The sequence below is a fragment of the Agelaius phoeniceus genome, chromosome 26, assembly GCF_051311805.1.
Source record: "Agelaius phoeniceus isolate bAgePho1 chromosome 26, bAgePho1.hap1, whole genome shotgun sequence".
In the NCBI taxonomy this organism is placed as follows: domain Eukaryota; kingdom Metazoa; phylum Chordata; class Aves; order Passeriformes; family Icteridae; genus Agelaius; species Agelaius phoeniceus.
In genome coordinates, this window is record NC_135290.1 from 3,425,439 (window position 1) to 3,444,905 (window position 19,467).

Consider the following 19,467-nt stretch of genomic DNA (forward strand, 5'->3'; position numbering starts at 1 on the left):
GGGAAAAGGGAAGAGGGAAAAGGGAAAAGGAAAAGGAAAAGGGAAGAGGGAAAAGGGAAAAGGAAAAGGGAAGAGGGAAAAGGGAAGAGGGAAGAGGGAGAAGGGAAAAGGGAAGAGGGAAAAGGGAAAAGGGAAGAGGGAAGAGGGAAAAGGGAAAAGGGAAGAGGGAAAAGTGAAAAGGGAAGAGGGAAAAGGGAAAAGGGAAGAGGGAAGAGGGAAAAGGGAAAAGGGAAGAGGGAAAAGTGAAAAGGGAAGAGGGAAGAGGGAAAAGGGAAGAGGGAAAAGGGAAAAGGGAAGAGGGAAGAGGGAAGAGGGAAAAGGGAAAAGGAAAAGGGAAAAGGGAAGAGGGAAAAAGGAAAAGGGAAGAGGGAAAAGGGAAGAGGGAAGAGGGAAAAGGGAAAAGGGAAAAGTGAAGAGGGAAAAGGGAAGAGGGAGCTCTTTGATTCCCTGGAGCAGCCGGCGGGGCTGCAATGTCAGCCCGGCGCTGCTCCTGGTGAATTATTGATGGCTTTATTAATTAAAAATTAATTGTCATGAACTGCTCACTCCCAGCGCCTCAGGGAGTGCTTGCAAGGGACATTAAAGCCCATCCAGTGCCACCCCTGTCCCAGGGTGCCCCAAGCCCCATCCAGGCTGGCCTGGGACACCTCAGGGATGTTAGGTGGAAGTTTTTGGTCACATTTCCATCAAACAGGACTTTCCTTGCCAAAGGAGTGAAGCCCAGTCCCATTTCCCTGCCCAGTTTGGGGTGAACTGGGAAATGCCACCAGCTTTGCTCCCTCCTTTTCCAGCTCCCCTTGGATCAGCTCAAAGGCTGACAGGATCCAGGTCCAGACCAGCTGGGATGGGGGCACTTGAGAAAAGGCTGATTTTCCTTTTGCTGCCAGATTTTAACAGCTGCACTGGAGAGGGGGTAAAAGGCAGGGCCAGGAGCAAATCCCCCGTGCCAGGGTGGCAGGGCTGGGTCCTGGCTGCAGCCTGGGATGTGTCCCTGCCCTCTGTGCCCTCTCCTGCCCTGGCTCCCTTTTCCCAGCCCTCCCCAGCTGCCAGCACGGAGCTGGGGCCTGCAGGAAGGGATTTCTCTGCAGAGCTGGCAGCTCCGTGAGGCCTGGGAGTCAGAGGAAAGGATCGTTCCTGCTTTCACACTCAGCTGAGTTTCCATTCCTCGCATTCCTCTTTCCTCACTCTGCCCTCATCCCCGCAGATGCCGGCTCCACACGCACGGCCTGAGGGAGGGGAGGTTGTTGAGAACGCGATTTGTGCCTGCAGAAATTCCTCCCGGAATGTTTCAGCCTCCTGATTCCCGGCTATATTTGGTGCTGGAGAGAGGGAGCAGCGTTTCCTCACCTCGGGGGCTCTGTGGGAGGATCCACCCTGGGCGGCTCCAGGAACGCCCCGGGGTGAAATCCCCAGCCTGGAGTTTCTCTCGGGAGTTTTCCTGGCAGGAAATTGCAGTGTGGAGCATTCAGCTGGCAGCACTGACCACAAAAAGCATTCCCAGGCTCTGAAATTTCTTTTTTCCCCTCTCCTGAAAGTCACAGCTGCCCATTCCAGCATTTCCTGGCCCCTGCTCTCCCTGGATCCTGTTCTCTCACACACTTGTGTGGTGCTTCCAGGGACAGCTGAAGGGGCACAAAGTTTTCCCCATTATGGATATTTCAAGTGTTTATTGCTTAAAAAAATATAAAGCCCTGGGAGATACCAGGAATGTGAAAATTCTGCCTTCTAGGAGGGTGAAACTTTCAGTCATTGCCTGTGAGTGGCGGTGGGAGAGCAGGGATGGATGCAGAGCTTCCAAACAGGACAGGAAAAATCCTCCTGATGCCCCAAACACCTCCCAGGCATCTCCAAGCAGGGGGAAAATGAAGCTCTGAAATGTTCTTTCCATCCCACAGAAATTTCCATTGTGTTAAAAGCTTCCCTTTTCCTATCCACGGCCTCCTGGAGCTTCCCCAAACAGCAGAGAGGGACCCGAGGGAGCTGTGGGGACACTCTGGGAGGGGACAGGCTGGTGGGGACCCTTCCCCAGGGACAGCCACTCCTGCTGGGGCACACAGAAGTGCCCTCAGGCTGGATTTCTGATCCCTGGCATTCCCGGGATGCTCTGGATCCCTCTGCCCTCCCAGCGTTTGTCCCTGGAGCCTCGTGTCCCTCACCCCCATCCCTGCAGTGACACCAGAGCCATTCCCGTGTCATTCCTCTTTATTCCACTCCCTGAACATCGCTCAGCAAAAATAGAAGCCACTCCCTAAAAATGAAACCCAGACGAGCGGCCTCGGACCGAGGGGACACAAGGGGGGGACAGGACCCTTCCCACCCCCCTGGGGACACTGCGTGCGTCAGCGGGAGCATCCCAGGTCCTGGCAGGGTGAAGGACACAGGTCCTGGCAGGGTGAAGGACACGGTCCTGACAGGGTGAAGGACACGGTCCTGGCAGGGTGAAGGACATGGGTCCTGGCAGGGTGAAGGACACGGTCCTGGCAGGGTGAAGGACACGGTCCTGACAGGGTGAAGGACACAGGTCCTGACAGGGTGAAGGACACAGGTCCTGGCAGGGTGAAGGACACAGTCCTGGCAGGGTGAAGGACACAGTCCTGGCAGGGTGAAGGACACGGGTCCTGGCAGGGTGAAGGACACGGTCCTGACAGGGTGAAGGACACAGGTCCTGACAGGGTGAAGGACACAGGTCCTGACAGGGTGAAGGACACGGGTCCTGGCAGGGTGAAGGACACGGGTCCTGACAGGGGATTTAGCCGGGTCCCGGCGGCGGGACAGCCCCTCGGAGCCCCCTCCCGTGTCCCCCCATTCCCGTTCCTGGCTCCGTGACCGCTCTGTGCTCCGTGCCGGGCTCGCAGAGGTTAACGCTGTTCCAGAAGGCTCCGAGGGACGCGCACCGGGCGGAGGCTGCGGGAGAGAAGGAGAAAGGAGAGGCCGGTGTGAGAGAGCCGGGCCTGGAGCTGCGGGAGAACCGGGGATGGATGGAGCAGCTCCGTGCGGGAGAACAGGGGAGGGAAGGAGCAGCTCCATGTGACGGAACAGGGGATGGATGGAGCAGCTCCGTGTGACAGAACAGGGGATGGATGGAGCAGCTCCGTGCGGGAGAACAGGGGATGGATGGAGCAGCTCCGTGTGACAGAATAGGGGATGGATGGAGCAGCTCCGTGCGGGAGAACAGGGGATGGAGCAGCTCCGTGTGACAGAACAGGGAATGGATGGAGCAGCTCCGTGCGGGAGAACAGGGGAGGGATGGAGCAGCTCCGTGTGACAGAACAGGGGATGGAGCAGCTCCGTGTGACAGAACAGGGAATGGATGGAGCAGCTCCGTGCGGGAGAACAGGGGAGGGAAGGAGCAGCTCCGTGCGGGAGAACAGGGGAGGGAAGGAGCAGCTCCATGTGACAGAACAGGGGATGGACGGAGCAGCTCCATGTGAGAGAACAGGGAATGGATGGAGCAGCTCCGTGCGGGAGCAGCCGCCCCCGGCCCCGGGAGGCTCCTCTGGCTCCTGAGGATGACGCAGCCGGGATCCCGCCCGGTTTCTCCCCGAGCTGCTCCATTTCCCCCGCTCGGAACAAAAGCCACCGGGCCGAGCTGCAGGAGCGGCTTTTCCAATAAACCCGGCGGCAGCTGCGCAGCGCCCGGGGCTGAGCGGCCTGGATTGGAAAATCACCCCCGGTGCCCCCTCCCAGCCCAGGCGGCCAAATCCAACAGCACCGACCCCTAAAGTGCCCCCTGCCCCCCTCCCGGCACAATCCTCCCCTGAAACTCGCACCTGGAGGGGCTCGGAGCTCACCTGGCCGCCGCTCGGGGGGCGAGGCCGCTGCTCAGCCGCATCCTCGGCGGCGGCGGCTCCTTAGAGCATGTAAATGATGTAGGACAGGACCACCAGGCCGATGATGGCGAAAAACATCAGGATGAAAATGTCCAGCATGGTGAGGGAGGGAGGGAGGAGGAGGAGGAGGCGGCCGGGGCTGCGGGGCTCCGGGCAGCGCTGCTGGGCAGAGCCGCCCCCGCGTCCTCCCCTCCCCGCTCCGCTCAGGATGCAGAGACGATGCCGGAGCTGATGGAGCCGCTTTTCCTGCGGGAGATCAGCGGATAAACCCCGGCGGGCAGCCGGGCCCGGCCCGGCCCTGGCGCCCGGGGCCGTCTGTCCCCATGGGGGTTGTTCTGTCCCATGGGGGTTGTTCTGTCCCCATGGGGGTTATTCTGTCCCCATAGGGGTTGTTCTGTCCCCTCGGGTGTTGTTCTGTCCCACGGGGGTTGTTCTGTCCCATGGGGGTTGTTCTGTCCCCACTGGGGTTGTTCTGTCCCACGGGGGTTGTTCTGTCCCACGGGGGTTGTTCTGTCCCATGGGGGTTGTTCTGTCCCCATAGGGGTTGTTCTGTCCCATGGGTGTTGTTCTGTCCCATGGGGGTTGTTCTGTCCCTATGGGGGTTGTTCTGTCCCCTCGGGGATTGTTCTGTCCCCATGGGTGTTGTTCTGTCCCATGGGTGTTGTTCTGTCCCGCGGGTGTTGTTCTGTCCCATGGGTGTTGTTCTGTCCCGCGGGTGTTTTTCTGTCCCCATGGGGGTTGTTCTGTCCCATGGGTGTTGTTCTGTCCCATGGGTGTTGCTCTGTCCCATGGGTGTTGTTCTGTCCCCTCGGGTGTTGTTCTGTCCCATGGGGGTTGTTCTGTCCCATGAAGGTTGTTCTGTCCCATAGGGGTTGTTCTGTCCCCTCGGGGATTGTTCTGTCCCCTCGGGTGTTGTTCTGTCCCATGGGGGTTGTTCTGTCCCCTCGAGGGTTGTTCTGTCCCATGGGGGTTGTTCTGTCCCCGCTGGGGTTGTTCTGTTCCGCAGGTGTTTTTCTGTCCCCTCGGGGATTGTTCTGTCCCGCGGGTGTTTTTCTGTCCCCATGGGTGTTGTTCTGTCCCATGGGGGTTGTTCTGTCCCCATAGGGGTTGTTCTGTCCCATGGGTGTTGTTCTGTCCCCACTGGGGTTGTTCTGTCCCTGCTCCTTCCTCCCCAAAGCGCTTCAGGGGATGCCCATGGGGATGTGCCCCCAACCCCGGCCTTTGGGGAAAGGAGGGAAAAATGAGAAAATGAGCGCGGTCCCCACCCTGAAATCACCTTGGCTGGTGCTGCTGGGGTGCCCCAGCGCCGCCCTTTGCCTCCCCCGGCACCACTGCTTTGTTTTCCTCGCTTTTTTGAGCTGCTGATCAACACCATCCCTCCCCAGCCACCCGCCAGATGTTCATTAAACCCCGCTGGAAATCCCACCTGCGTTCCCAGTGCTCCAGGGAAAGCCCTGGGCTGAGGTGGGGCTCCCAAACATCCAAAGGCAGGGGATGAGCCGAGGAGCTGCAGCCCAGGAGGATCCCCAGGTGTGCCCCAAACCCCAGTTCTGGAAGCCTCCCCTTGTCCCAACCAAACAGGAAAAACGGCTGGAAAAGCGGCCACAATCAAAGCCAGCACGATCAGCAGGTAAAAATTAAACTTTTATTTTCAATTCCGAGTAAACCAGCAAGAGAATCGATGGTCGGGTTGTTCCATTCCGTGGGTTTTCTTTCTTTTGGATAAAAAGGCCAAATAATTTTGTAAAAATTTTTGTTTTTTTTTTTCCTGGTGGGTGCTCAACCCAGGAAGGAGGACACAAGGACAAAACCCCAATTAAGCAACAGATCCCGAGGAAAACACGTTCTAAGCTCAGCACTGAGACACAACCAGGGAAGCTGGGATGGACAAGGTCTATTTTACACGTGATGAGAAGCAATTACTCAGCTTTTTAATTGTTCTTCTTCCTTGTAATTTCTTTTTTTTTTTTTTTAACTCATTTATTTATTTATTTATTTTAAATACAGGTTTAGGTGCTTTTCAGCTATGAAAAAAAAAGGCAAAAAAGTGCATAAAGTTGAGAGAAAAGGCAGAAATCAAGCAGTAAGAGGTTTTGTTTCCCATGGCGGGGGTGAAAGGAGCATGGGAGGGGAGAATTTAGGGACAATGATTTTGAGGGAGGATTAAAAAAAAAGATCTGTATCCCAAAAGGGAATTTCCTGTGTTATTTGGTCCATTAAAAAAGGGTTTATTCACATTGAGGCTCCCTCCCCCATTCCCAGACAAGAACGTGATTAAGAAGAGGATTCAGCAGGGAGAGGAGGCTCCCCCTGCCCTTGTGCTCCCTGTTTTAGCACCAGCCGGGATTCCCAACCCCAGGCAGCCCATCCTGGCTGCTCCTGCCCCTCTGTCACCCCAAATCCCTGTCCCCAGCCCACTGCAGCCACAATTCCCTTTTCCCAGCGTGACTCTGCCCCCAGTCCCAGCCCCCGAGGAAGGGAGGTGTCCCCAGCAGGACCAAGGAATGTCTCACTTGCCTGCTTTGGTCCCTTATTCCCGATTTTCCTGTGGAAATAACAAAAGTGGAGCTTCCCCCTGGGAGCCTCCCGGCTGGGGGACAACCCCACTGTCCCCTGGAACCCCATTGTCCCCAGGTCCTGGCACGGGGACCCTGCAGAGGTTCCTGCTCCTCCCTCCCTGCCCAGTTCCAGTTTAACCCGGCCCTGATCCTCCCCAGGAGCTCTGGAGGAGAAGGGGACAGGGATGTGCTTTGACGTTTTGGTCCATGACATGATCCCAAAGTGGTCCCAAAAAGCTGCCACCAGCACTGGGAATGAGAGCTGTGGGCTGGCTGGGGGTGTCACAGCACCAAGGGGACAATGACCCGGGATGGGCCCACAGGGGTGGCAGCGCTCAGCAGCAGCAGGAGGAGGAGAAAAGCAGGAAAATTCTGGGTGGGGAGAAAAGGCTCCCCCAGGGGACCCCAGAGTGAGCTGATCCCAGTCTGGGGGGGCTGATCCCAGTCTGGGGGGGCTGATCCCAATCTGGGGGGGCTGATCCCAGTCTGGGGGGGCTGATCCCAGTCTGGGGGGGCTGATCCCAATCCGGGGGGGCTGATCCCAATCTGGGGGGCTCATCCCAGCTCCAGAGGCCTCATCCCAGCCCAGGCCTCCAGCCAGGACAAGCCCCAGGGCTGCTCCTGCTCCGGAGGGCTCAGGACAGCCCAGGCCGAGGCAGGAGCAGCCAGAGCAGAGAGATTTTGTTGGAGATTTGAGCTCCAAACTTTCCTGCTCTGGGCACTGAAGGGAGCGAGGATTGAGGGCAGCCAGGAGCAGGATGAGCCAGAGCTGCCAGCCCACCCCGAACCCCCCTTGCTTCCCCCACCCCACAGTGGGAATTTGGTCCTGAATTTGGCCTCTCCCTCCCTTTTCCTGGCATCCCGGTGGCTCCAGAGGCTCCCCTCACCGGGAGGGCAGGACAGGAAGGACAGGGGGACAAACGCCCTGGGAGCTTTGATCCCCACCCCGCAAGGGGACACGGGGACGCGGCTCGGAGGGGCGGAGCGGGCGGGGAGGGGACAAGAGCCGCACCCACGGGGAGGGGACACGGGGCAGGGCTCAGATGGCCTCCACGTAGTTGGCTGGGAGCATGCCCGTGTCCCCCGTGCGCTCCACCGTGCCGTACATCCAGCCGTCATCGATCTGCTGCACGTTGATGATGGTGTCCCCGTCCTGGAAGGACACCTCGTCCTCGTCCGCCGCGTTGTAGTCATAGACGGCACGGAAACGCTTCTGTGGGGACACGGGGACATGGTCACAGCCCCAGGGGGCAGCGGGGTCATTGTCACAGCGCCGGAGGACACGGGGGTGGGTCATTGTCATAGCGCCAGGGGACAGGGGAAAGGCCCAGGGGACAGGGAACAGCCCCAGGGGACACAGGGGACACTGGCACAGCCCCTCCCTGGGGACAGAGGGGTCACAGCCCCCCTCCAGGAACAAGCTGGGAGCTGGATCTGGGCGGGTCTCAGTGCCCAAAACTGAGCATCCAACGCCCTCAAAAACGAGCATCCAAACCCCCAAAACCAAGCATCCAACCCCGCCCAAACCGAGCATCCAACCCCCCGAAAAATGAGCATCCAACCCCCCAAAAAATGAGCATCCAACCCCCCAAACTGAGCATCCAAACCCCCAAAAACTGAGCATCTAAGCCCCGAAAACTGAGCATCCAACCCCGCCCAAACCGAGCATCCAACACCCCCCAAAAAATGAGCATCCAAGCTCCCCAAAACTGAGCATCCAACACCCCCCCAAACCGAGCATCCAACCCCCCAAAAATGAGTATCCAACCCTCCCCAAACCAAGCATCCAAACCGCCAAAAAATGAGCATCCAACCCCCCCCAAAACTGAGCATCCAACACCCCCCAAAACGGCTTCTCCTGGGGCTGAGGGAGCAGAGGGACTCCCAGGGTGGGAATCTGGGGGGCTGAAGGAGCACAGGGACCCCCAGGGTGGGAACTGGGGGCCTGAGGGAACCCTGGGATCCCCAGGGTGGGGGATTTGGGCTCTGGGCTGAACTCACCCCCCCTCCGGCCGGGGCGTTGCGCTGTGAGGAGGCCGGAGTTGGCTCCTTGTAGCCGTAGGACTGGGATGGAGGCGGCTGCTGCTGCTGCTGCTGGTAAACTGGGGAGGGACAGGGGTGAACTGGGATGGGGAGGGAATGGGGATCCTGCACTGGGATTTGAGTGGATCCATGAACTGGGATTTGAGTGGATCCTGCACTGAGATTTGGGTGGATCCTGCACTGAGATTTGGGTGGATCTATGAACTGGGATTTGGGTGGATCCTGCACTGGGATGTGAAGGGAAGGATGAATTCAGGAACTAGGATGTGGGTGGATCCATGAACTGGGATTTGGAAGAATCCTGCACTGGGATGTGGGGGGAAGGATGAATCCTGCACTGGGATTTGAGTAGATCCTGCCCTGGGATATGAGTGGATCCATGAACTGGGATTTGGAGGGAAGGATGGATCCTGCCCTGGGATATGAGTGGATCCTGCACTGGGATTTGGCTGGATCCATGCACTGGGATATGAGTGGATCCTGCCCTAGGATGTGAGTGAATCCTGCCCTGGGATGTGAGTGGATCCATTAACTGGGATATGAGTGGATCCTGCACTGGGATTTGGAGGGAAGGACAGATCCTGCCCTGGGATGGGAGTGGTTCCTGCACTGGGATGTGAGTGGATCCTACCATGGGATATGAGTGGATTCATGCACTGGGATTTGGAAGAATCCTGCACTGGGATGTGGAGGGAAGGACGGATCCTGCCCTGGGATGTGAGTGGATCCATGCACTGGGGTTTGGAGGGAAGGACAGATCCTGCACTGGGATTTGAGTAGATCCTGCCCTGGGATGTGAGTGGACCCATTAACTGGGATGTGGGTGGATCCATGCACTGGGATTTGGGTGGATCCTGCACTGGGATTTGGAGGGAAGGATGGATCCTGCACTGGGATGTGAGTGGATCCTGCACTGGGATTTGAGTGGATCCTGCCCTGGGATTTGGAAGAATCCTGCACTGGGATTTGGAGGGAAGGATGGATCCTGCACTGGGGTTTGAGTGGATCCATTAACTGGGATATGAGTGTATCCATGAACTGGGATTTGGAAGAATCTTGCACTGGGATTTGGAGGGAAGGATGGATCCTGCACTGGGATTTGGCTGGATCCATGCACTGGGATGTGAGTGGATCCATGCACTGGGATGTGAGTGGATCCATGCACTGGGATTTGGAAGAATCTTGCACTGGGGTTTGGAGGGAAGGACGGATCCTGCACTGGGATTTTGGGATGCGGGGGATGCCGAGGAGCCCCGGGGCTGTGCCCACCCCACCTGTGGCTCCGGGCTGGCCGTGCTGCTGCTGCTGCTCTGCTCTCCGGTAGGCGCCGCTCTCCGGGGAATTCCGGCGCTCCGGCTCCGAGCCCTCGCTGGGGCTGGGCCCCATCCGGCTCCGCTCGAACTCCTCGTGGTACTTGATCTGCAGGGAGGGGGGCACAGCTCAGAGCCCGGCCCTGCTGCAGCAGCTGCTCCAGGGAAAAGGGGCTGGGACAGGGAAATGGCCTCGGGGCAGGTTTGGATTGGAAATGAGGGAGAATTCCTTCAGAAAAGGGAGTCACCGTCCCTGGAAGGGTTGAAAGCCCATGGGCTGCTGGTTAATGCTGGACTCGATGGCTTTTCCAGCCTGAAGGATTCTGGATCCTTCCCCTCATCCCAGCTCAGCTCTTTTTGCCACCCCAGCAAACCCCAGAGGCTCCTTCCCCACTCCCCCTCTGCTCAGAGCAGCTCCAGGCACACACGGGACAGGACAGGACAGGAGGAGCTTTCTGTGCCCTGTGGGTGGGGTGAGGAACTGAGAGGAATTGTTTCAGGATGAGATTGAGCCCCAGATGCACCTCCCAAACCAGGGGAACACGGAGCAAAATCCCCTTTGGGAATTCTGGTGTGCAACCCCCAATGCCAGGAGGGAAGGGTTAACCCAACCACGGGGGTGTGAGGGTAAAAATTACCAATTAACTCCTTGCTGTTAATGAGTGCATTCCCACCGGGAAGCAGCTGGAGCCTGGCAATGTGCCCTGGTTAAACAGTGATGGACTGGAGGGCACTGGGAGCTGGGCATGGCTGGGGCAGAGAGAACCTGGGCACCCCTGGGAGGCTGGGACAGCCCAGGGACAGATAAGGGATAAAGGACAGCACCAGGAAGAGCCTTGGGAACAATCAGGATCAGCCCCAGGACAGATCTGGGAACAGGGACAGCCCTCAGGATGGGCTCAGGAACAGGAACAGCCCCAAAACAGCCTCAGGAAGAGCCCCAGGACAGGTTCAGGAGCAGGGACAGCCCCAGGAACAGCCCCAGGAGCAGCCCCCAGGAGCAGCCCCCAGGACAAGTTCAGGATGAGGAACAGCCTCAGGAACAGCCCCAGGTTCAGGAGCAGGGACAGCTCCAGGAACAAGAACAGGAACAGGGACAGCCTCAGGAACAGCCCCAGGAAGAACCCCAGGAGCAGAAACAGCCCCAGGAAGAACCCCAGGAGCAGAAACAGCCCCAGGAGCAGGAACAGCCCCAGGATGGGCTCAGGAACAGCCCCAGGAGCAGAAACAGCCCCAGGAGCAGAAACAGCCCCAGGAGCAGGAGCAGCCCCAGGCTGGGCTCAGGAGCAGCCCCAGGAGCAGCCCCAGGCTGGGCTCAGGCCATGCCCCAGGAGCAGGAGCAGCCCCAGGCTGGGCTCAGGCCATGCCCCAGGAGCAGGAGCAGCCCCAGGCTGGGTTCAGGCCATGCCCCAGGAGCAGCCCCAGCCCCAGGATGGGCTCAGGCCATGCCCCAGGAGCAGGAGCAGCCCCAGGCTGGGCTCAGGCCATGCCCCAGCCCCATTCCCAGGGGTTTTCCCCACCTGTCCCCACCCCGAGGCCGTTTTGGGGCAGGGCCGGGCTGGCCCCACCTCCCCTGGCCCTGGGGACAGCGCTGGTGGCTGTGGCTCCCTAAGTGGGTCAGGGCCACCCGGGCTGGCAGCCAGGCACGGGAGCTGCTGGAAACGCTGGCAGAGGGTGAGGGGCAGGGCAGGGCCACGGGGGCTGGGCCCAGGGCAGCTCTGTGCTGTCATTTCATGGCCCCAAACCCAGCCCTGGTGAAGCTCAGAGCTGCCCCAGGGAGAATCTTCCAGCTTGGACCCCACTCCCTGCCTGGGGTTTGGTGAATCCATCACACCCTGGGGATGCACAAATGGGAGCAGAAAAAGGGGGAATAAAAATCCCACTGGGTGGTTTTTGTGTGAGCTCCTGCCGTGGGCACCATCTCCCTGCATTGCAAACCCCTTCCCTTCTCCTGGGACCATCTCCCTGAGCATTCCTCAACCTCCCTGTCCATCCCAGAGCCTCCCTGAGCATTCCTGAACATCCCTGAGCATTCCTGAGCCTCCATGTCCATCCCAGAGCTTCCCTGAGCATTCCTGAATGTCCCTGTCCATCCCAGAGCCTCCCTGAGCATTCCTGAACCTCCCTGTCCATCCCAGAGCTTCCCTGAGCATTCCTGAGCCTCCCTGTCCATCCCAGAGCTTCCCTGAGCATTTCTGTCCATCCCAGAGCCTCCCTGAGCATTCCTGAACATCCCAGAGCCTCCCTGTCCATCCCAGAGCCTCCCTGAGCATTCCTGTCCATCCCTGAGCACCTCAGAGCCTTCCTGAGCACCTCAGAGCATCCCTGTCTATCCCTGCCCATCCCTGAGCCTCCCTGTCCATCCCAGAGCCTCCCTGAGCATTCCTGAACATCCCAGAGCCTCCCTGAGCATTCCTGAGCCTCCCTGAGCATTCCTGAGCCTCCCAGAGCCTCCCAGAGCCTCCCAGAGCCCCCCTGAGCATTCCTGTACATCCCAGAGCCTCCCTGAGCATTCCTGAACATCCCTGAGCACCCCAGTCCATCCCTGTCCATCCCTGAGCACCTCAGAGCATTCCTGATCATCCCTGTCTACCCCTGCCCATCCCTGAGTATTCCTGAGCCTCCCCCTGTCTATCCCAGAGCTTCCCTGAGCATTCCTGAACATCCCTGTCCATCCTTGAGCATTCCTGAACATCCCTGAGCACCTCAGAGCATTCCTGAACGTCCCAGAGCCTCCCTGAGCATTCCTGAACATCCCTGAGCATTCCTGAACATCCCTGAGCCTCCCTGAGCATTCCTGTCCACCCCAGAGCATCCCTGAACATCCCTGAGCCTCCCTGTCCATCCCTGAGCAACCCAGAGCATCCCTGTCCATCCCAGAGCCTCCCTGAACATTCCTGAACATCCCAGAGCCTCCCTGAGCATCCCAGAGCCTCCCTGAGCATCCCAGAGCCTCCCTGAGCACCCCAGTCCATCCCTGTCCATCCCTGAGCACCTCAGAGCATTCCTGACCATCCCTGTCTACCCCTGCCCATCCCTGAGTATTCCTGAGCCTCCCTGTCTATCCCAGAGCTTCCCTGAGCATTCCTGAACGTCCCTGTCCATCCTTGAGCATTCCTGAACATCCCTGAGCACCTCAGAGCATCCCTGTCCATCCCAGAGCCTCCCTGAGCACCCCTGTCTATCCCTGCCCATCCCTGTAAGAGATCTGATCAAGAGATTTGATCAAGAGATTTGATCATTTTGATACCCTTGGCAAAAGGAAATGGAACTTTGCAAATCAGACCTGGATTGCAGGAATATTAAATCAGACAGGTTTACCAGGAAACCTCATTAAGCCCTGCAAGCAAGAGATGTTGTTACATGCATCAGTTTGTGTGTGTGATTTTAACCTCATCACTGTAGTAAACATTACTAGTCTCCCTAAAATGACTAATAAGTAATTAATGGTCTCCCTAAAATTATTATTAAGTAATTAGAAGTGTCCCTAAAATGACTATTAAGTAGTGAATAGTCTCCCTAAAATGACTATTAAATAATGAATAGTGTCCCTAAAATTACTATGAAATTTCCCTAGAATTACTATGAAATTTCCCTAAAATTGCTATTAAATCTCCCTAAAATTACTATGAAATCTCCTTAAAATTACTATTAAATAATGAATACTCTCCCTAAAATGACTATGAAATTTCCCTAAAATTACTATGAAATTTCCCTGGAATTACTATGAAATTTCCCTGGAATTACTATGAAATTTCCTTAAAATGACTATTAAATAATGAATAGTCTCCCTAAAATTACTATGAAATCTCCCTAAAATTACTATGAAATTTCCCTAAAATAATAGTAATTTTAGGGAAATTTCATAGTAATTTTAGGGAGACTTAATAGTAAAGTCTCCCTAAAATTACTATTAAATAATGAATAGTCTCCCTAAAATTACTATTAAATAATGAATAGTCTCCCTAAAATGACTATTAAATAATGAATAGTCTCCCTAAAATTACTATGAAATTTCCCTAAAATTACTATTAAGTAATGAATATTCTCCCTAAAATTACTATGAAATCTCCCTAAAATTACTATTAAGTCTCCCTAAAATTACTATTAAATAATGAATAGTCTCCCTAAAATTACTATGAAATCTCCCTAAAATTGCTATGAAATCTCCCTAAAATTGCTATGAAATCTCCCTAAAATTACTATGAAGTAATGAATAGTCTCCCTAAAATTACTATGAAATTTCCCTAAAATAATAGTAATTTTAGGGAAATTTCATAGTAATTTTAGGGAGACTTAATAGTAAAGTCTCCCTAAAATGACTATTAAATAATGAATAGTCTCCCTAAAATTGCTATGAAATCTCCCTAAAATTGCTATGAAGTAATGAAGAGTCTCCCTAAAATTACTATGAAATTTCCCTAAAATGACTATTAAATAATGAATAGTCTCCCTAAAATGACTATGAAATTTCCCTAAAATGACTATGAAATTTCCTTAAAATGACTATTAAATAATGAATAGTCTCCCTAAAATTACTATGAAATCTCCCTAAAATGACTATGAAATCTCCCTAAAATTACTATTAAGCCTCCCTAAAATGACTATTAAATAATGAATAGTTTCCCTAAAATTGCTATGAAATCTCCCTAAAATTGCTATGAAATCTCCCTAAAATTGCTATGAAATCTCCCTAAAACTCACTATTAATGCCCAATCACTATACCCATTTCTATCCCCCGACTCTGATCACTGAACCGCTCCCTCCTCTCCTCCTCACAGAGGCCGATTCGTGCCGGGGCTGCAGGAACCGCTGAGCCCGGCGCTGTTTGCAGCAGCTGCGCCCTCCCCGCTGCCCCTGCAGGTCACAGCGGTGTCACAGCGGTGTCACAGCGGTGTCACAGCGGTGTCACAGCGGTGTCACAGCGGCCACTCACGTTGCTGATCTGATCCTGAGTCTTCTTGATCCTCTGCAGCTCGGGGGTGTCGGCCACCACGCTGAAACCCTTCCCTTTGTTCTTCTCGAACTCCTCCTTGTAGCGGATCTGGGGGCGCAGGAAGATGAAGGGGTTTGAGCAGGGGGGAGAGCAGGGACAGGGCCCAGCCCCAGGCTGACACCCAGGGCTGCCCCAGGGCAGCAGCTCCTGCCAGGGCTCCTGCCTCACCCAGGGGCACCCCTGAGCATCCCTGAGCACTCCTGAGCCTCCCAAAGCATCCCTGAGCCTCCCAATGCATCCCTGAGCAACCCAGTGCATCCCTGAGCAACCCAGTGCATCCCTGAGCAACCCAGTGCATCCTTCAACATCCCTGAGCCTCCCAATGCATCCCTGAGCAACCCAGTGCATCCTTCAGCATCCCAGTGCATCCCTCAACATCTCTGAGCATCCCTCAACATCCCTGAGCCTCCCAAAGCATCCCTCAACATCCCTGAGCAACCCTGTCCATCCTTGAGCATCCCAGTGCATCCCTCAACATCCCTGAGCCTCCCAATGCATCCCTGAGCCTCCCAATGCATCCTTCAGCATCCCAGTGCATCCTTCAGCATCTCTGAGCATCCCTCAACATCCCTGAGCCTCCCAATGCATCCCTGAGCCTCCCAATGCATCCTTCAGCATCCCAATGCATCCCTCAATATCCTGAGCCTCCCAATGCATCCCTGAGCAAACCAGTGCATCCCTGAGCATTCCTGAGCCTCCCAATGCATCCCTGAGCAACCCTGTCCATCCTTGAGCATCCCAGTATGTCCCTGCACATCCCTGAGCATCCCTCAACATTCCTGAGCTTCCTTGAGCATCCCCAGTGAATCCCAGCACCTCTCTGAGCCTCCCAGAGCATTCCTGAGCCTCCCAATGCATCTCCGCACATCCCTGAGCATCCCTGAACGTCCCAGTGCACCCCTGAGCATCCCCAGTGAATCTCTGCAGATCCCTGAGCATCCCTGTTCATTCTTGAGCCTCCCAGTGCATTCCTGAACATCCCCAGTGAATTCCTGAGCATTCCTGGAACATTCCTGAGCATCCCTGAGGCTCCCTGAACATTCCTAAACATCTCTGAGCCTCCCTTAACATCTCTAAACATCCCTGAGCCTCCCTCAACATCCCTGAGAATTCCAGGCAGGAAAGACAAGGAATCACTGAGGAAGAAGCCAGTCCCAAGGGAGGGCAGATCCTCTGATAAATCCTGTGGTTTTACCCTCCTAAATCCCACCCTGCTCCATCTCCTTTGGTTTTTCACCCTGCTGATGTTCAGGACACAAGAATTCAGCCCTAAAAAACCACCTGGCAGCATCCCCATGATGATGATGAGAATAATTTAACAAATTAATGAACCCCACAATTAATTTTCCTGTGGGGAGCTGCTCCCTCCATGCCGTGACTCCGAGTGCATCCATGAGTTATCAAAGGGAGCCAGAAAAAAAAAACCTTCAAAAAACCCTTCACACATCAAACACTAAAAACCCTTCACACATCAAACCCTCCCCTTTTTGCCACCAGCACCAGGGTGACAGTGCTCCCAGAGGGACACAGCAGGACAGGAGTGGCACTGCCACCCCCACACGGGACCCTCGGGCAGGAAGGGCTGTGCCCAAACTCCCCCCAGGAAAAGCTCAGAAAAGGAGCCCCAGGATGGGAACCTGCAATTTCCCTGCCACACGTGGGCTGGGAGAAGCAGCCTGTGGGCACCAGGGTGGCACTTTGGGGACACTTTTGGCCCGACAGGACATCATTATCCAGCAGCTTCCCGTGAGCGGAACGGGAGGCGCCTCCTGGGGACACAAATAGAGGGGACGGAGGAGTGACAGGGAACTGCTGTGGCCTGGCCCTGCCACCCCCTGTCCCTGGCACCCATCCCTGCAGCTCATTGTCCTCGTCACCCCATCCTGTTCAATCCCCCCTTGCAGGTGCCCAGGGTCCCATCCCTGCAGGTGCCCAGCACATTGTCCCATTATTGTCATCCCATCCCTGTGGGTGGTGAGCACCCCATCCCTGTCACCCCCACCCAGCTCCTCATCCTTGTCACTCCATCCCTGTCACCCCCACCCAGCTCCTCATCCTTGTCACCCCACCCCTGTCACCCCCACCCAGCTCCTCGTCCTTGTCACCCTACCCCATAAGCTCTGATATCCCAAACCTCTGATATCCCCCCATTTGCTATTCCAAACCTCCTACATCCCAAACCTCCTGCATCCCCTCCCTCCTGGCTCCCAAACCTCTGATATCCCCTCATTCATTACCCCAAACATCCTACATCCCAAACCTCTGATATCCCACTCCTCCTGCATCCCAAATTTCTGATATCCCACTCCTCCTGCATCCCAAATTTCTGATATCCCCCTCCTGCTGCATCCCAAACCTCCTGTACCCCACCCTTTCTGTATCCCACCCCTCCCAGCCCCTCTGCAGGGTCTCTCCCACCCCCAGAGCTGTTCCCTGCCCAGCACCCACAGAATCCCCTCTGCAGCTCATCCTGCTGGGAATGTGACCCTGAGGAGGCCCTGGCCCTGCCCTGCAGGAGGCTCTTCCACTCCTGAGCCACCCCAGCTCCATCCCAGCACCCCATCCCTGTCACCCCCACACCATCCCTGTCACCCCCACCCCATCCCAGCACCCCATCCCTGTCACCCCATCCCTGTCACCCCATCCCTGTCACCCCCACCCCATCCCTGTCACCCCCACCCCATCCCTGTCACCCCCACCCCATCCCTGTCACCCCCACCCCATTCCTGTCACCCCCACCCCATCCCAGCACCCCATTCCTGTCACCCCCACCCCAGCTCCATCCCTGTCACCCCATCCCTGTCACCCCCACCCCATCCCTGTCACCCCATCCCTGTCACCCCCACACCATCCCTGTCACCCCCACTCCATCCCTGTCACCCCATCCCTGTCCCCCCAGTGTCCCCGAGCCTGGCAGGCCCCAGGAGCCGGGCACAGCTGGCACAGGGCACATGGCACAGGGGCTGAGCTGTGGTCACCAACCCATGGAACAGGAGCTCCCCCCTCCCTTCAGGGCCGTGCCCCACCCAGCGTGAGGGGCTGCGAGTCCCCCCCAGGCTCAGGAGAGCCCAGGCAGAGCTCACCCCCCTCCCCTGGCTCTGCTTCCATCAGCAACAACCCAGGGAGAGCCTGGAGACTCCAGAGCAGCAGCAGCAGCTCCGTGGTTGCCATGGAAAAGCCACGGTGTCCCCTTGTCCCTGTCACCCCCCTGTCCCTGTCATCGCTGCGTGCACACAAATGCAGCCCCAGGCTGGGCTCAGCTCGGAGCCTGAGCCAGGGCTGGGGGAAACGCTGAGCTTTGGGGACAAAAGCTGAGCTTTGGGGACCCCATGGTGGCCCTGGTCCTGCAGGTGAGGCTCCCCCATCCTCCCAGAGGAATTCCCAAGGATTCAGCTCCTGGCACTCTCAGGCTAATGGGAAGAGAAGGAAGAAGGTCACAGCATCCTTCAGAGCACAGCAGGCAGGGATCTGATCCCAGTCCCAAAAAAATGACTGGAAACAGCAGGGAAAATCCCAGAAAACAGCAGCGAAAAAAAATCCCAGGAAACAGCAGGGAAAAATCCCAAAAACCAGCAGGGAGAATCTCAGAAAACAGCAGAGAAAAAAATCCAGAAAACAGTAGAGAAAAAAATCCCAAAAAACAGCAGGGGAAATTCCAGAAGACAGCAGGGAAAAAATTCCCAGGAAACAGCAGGGAAAAAATCCCAGAAAATAGCAGGGAGAAATCCCAGGAAACAGCAAGGGAGAAATCCCAGGAAACAGCAGGGAAAAAATCCCAGAAACCAGCAGGGAAAAATCCCAGAAAATAGCAGGGAAAAAATCCCAGAAACCAGCAGGGAAAATTCCCAGCCCAGGAGAGGCAGCAGGCCTTGCTGCCAGCACCCTGGGCTGTCCTAGGGCCCCTTTTCCAAGGAAAAAAGGGAATTGGGAGCAGGAATGGCAGGGCAGCTGCCCATGGAGCTCTCCTGGCAGACAGGGTTGCCTTGGATGGGATTTTTTCCAGCACAGTGAGCTCGGCTCGTGAGCAGGGCTGACATCAAAGCTCCCAGCACGGCTCAGGGGAGGCTCCAGCACAGCCAGAGCCCAGGGAAACGTGGAATTGTCACAGCTGGAAAAGCTCTGTGAGCTCAGAGTCCAAGCATGCCCCAGTTCACCATTAACCCACGTCCCCAGGCTGGATTTGGGACATTCCCAGGGATGGTGACCCCAGCACTGCCCCCTGCAATGCCTGACAACCCTTCCAGTGAATGGTTTTTCCCTGATTTCCACCCTAAACCTTCCCTGGAACAAGGTGAGGCTATTTCCTCTCACCCTGACAATTTGGGGAAAAGCCTGACCCCCACCTGCCTCCTTCCAGGGATTTTAGGGATTTTGGGAAGGACCCCCCCATATCCTCCTTTTCCAGAGGCTGAGCCCCTTCCCCATCTCCCTCAGCCACTTCCCCAGGCAGGGTCACATCTCCCTCCGTGCCCATTCCTGCACTTCCAGCAGTTTTCCTACAAAACTGAAGCTCCCATCCCTTTTCCCAGAGTTCTGGGGCAGAAGGAAATCCGGGATCACCACAGGGACAATCCCTGGGCCCACACCCAGCAGGGAATGGCTGAGCCAGGGCCACCTGCAGGGGACAAAGCCTGGCCAGCAGCCTGTCCCACAGGCTCTGCCCTTCCCAGAAAAAGCAGGAACTCATGGAAGGGGTTTGGAAATGGATTTGTAGGAAATTTGTAAAGTT

The 19,467-nt window shown here is 56.2% G+C and overlaps 1 protein-coding gene and 1 long non-coding RNA gene across 2 annotated transcripts in view; both read right to left on the minus strand.

Moving 5' to 3' along the window:
• Positions 1-2,184: 2,184 nt before the first annotated feature.
• On the minus strand, positions 2,185-4,184 carry LOC143695734 (uncharacterized). The gene is made up of 2 exons (XR_013185248.1): positions 3,792-4,184; positions 2,185-2,904 (listed from the first exon to the last, which is right to left on the minus strand). It is a non-coding gene; the product is annotated as an uncharacterized LOC143695734 (long non-coding RNA).
• Positions 4,185-5,455: 1,271 nt separating this feature from the next.
• The window catches only part of LASP1 (LIM and SH3 protein 1), a 32,515-nt gene continuing 18,503 nt past the window's right edge, over positions 5,456-19,467 (minus strand). Inside the window, exons 4-7 of the mRNA XM_054649492.2 lie at positions 14,679-14,786; positions 9,706-9,850; positions 8,390-8,490; positions 5,456-7,601 (exon numbers count right to left, since the gene is read on the minus strand). Of these exons, the coding sequence (XP_054505467.2) occupies positions 7,428-7,601; positions 8,390-8,490; positions 9,706-9,850; positions 14,679-14,786 (528 nt within the window). The 3' untranslated portion in view covers positions 5,456-7,427. The remainder of the gene's footprint in view (positions 7,602-8,389; positions 8,491-9,705; positions 9,851-14,678; positions 14,787-19,467) is intronic.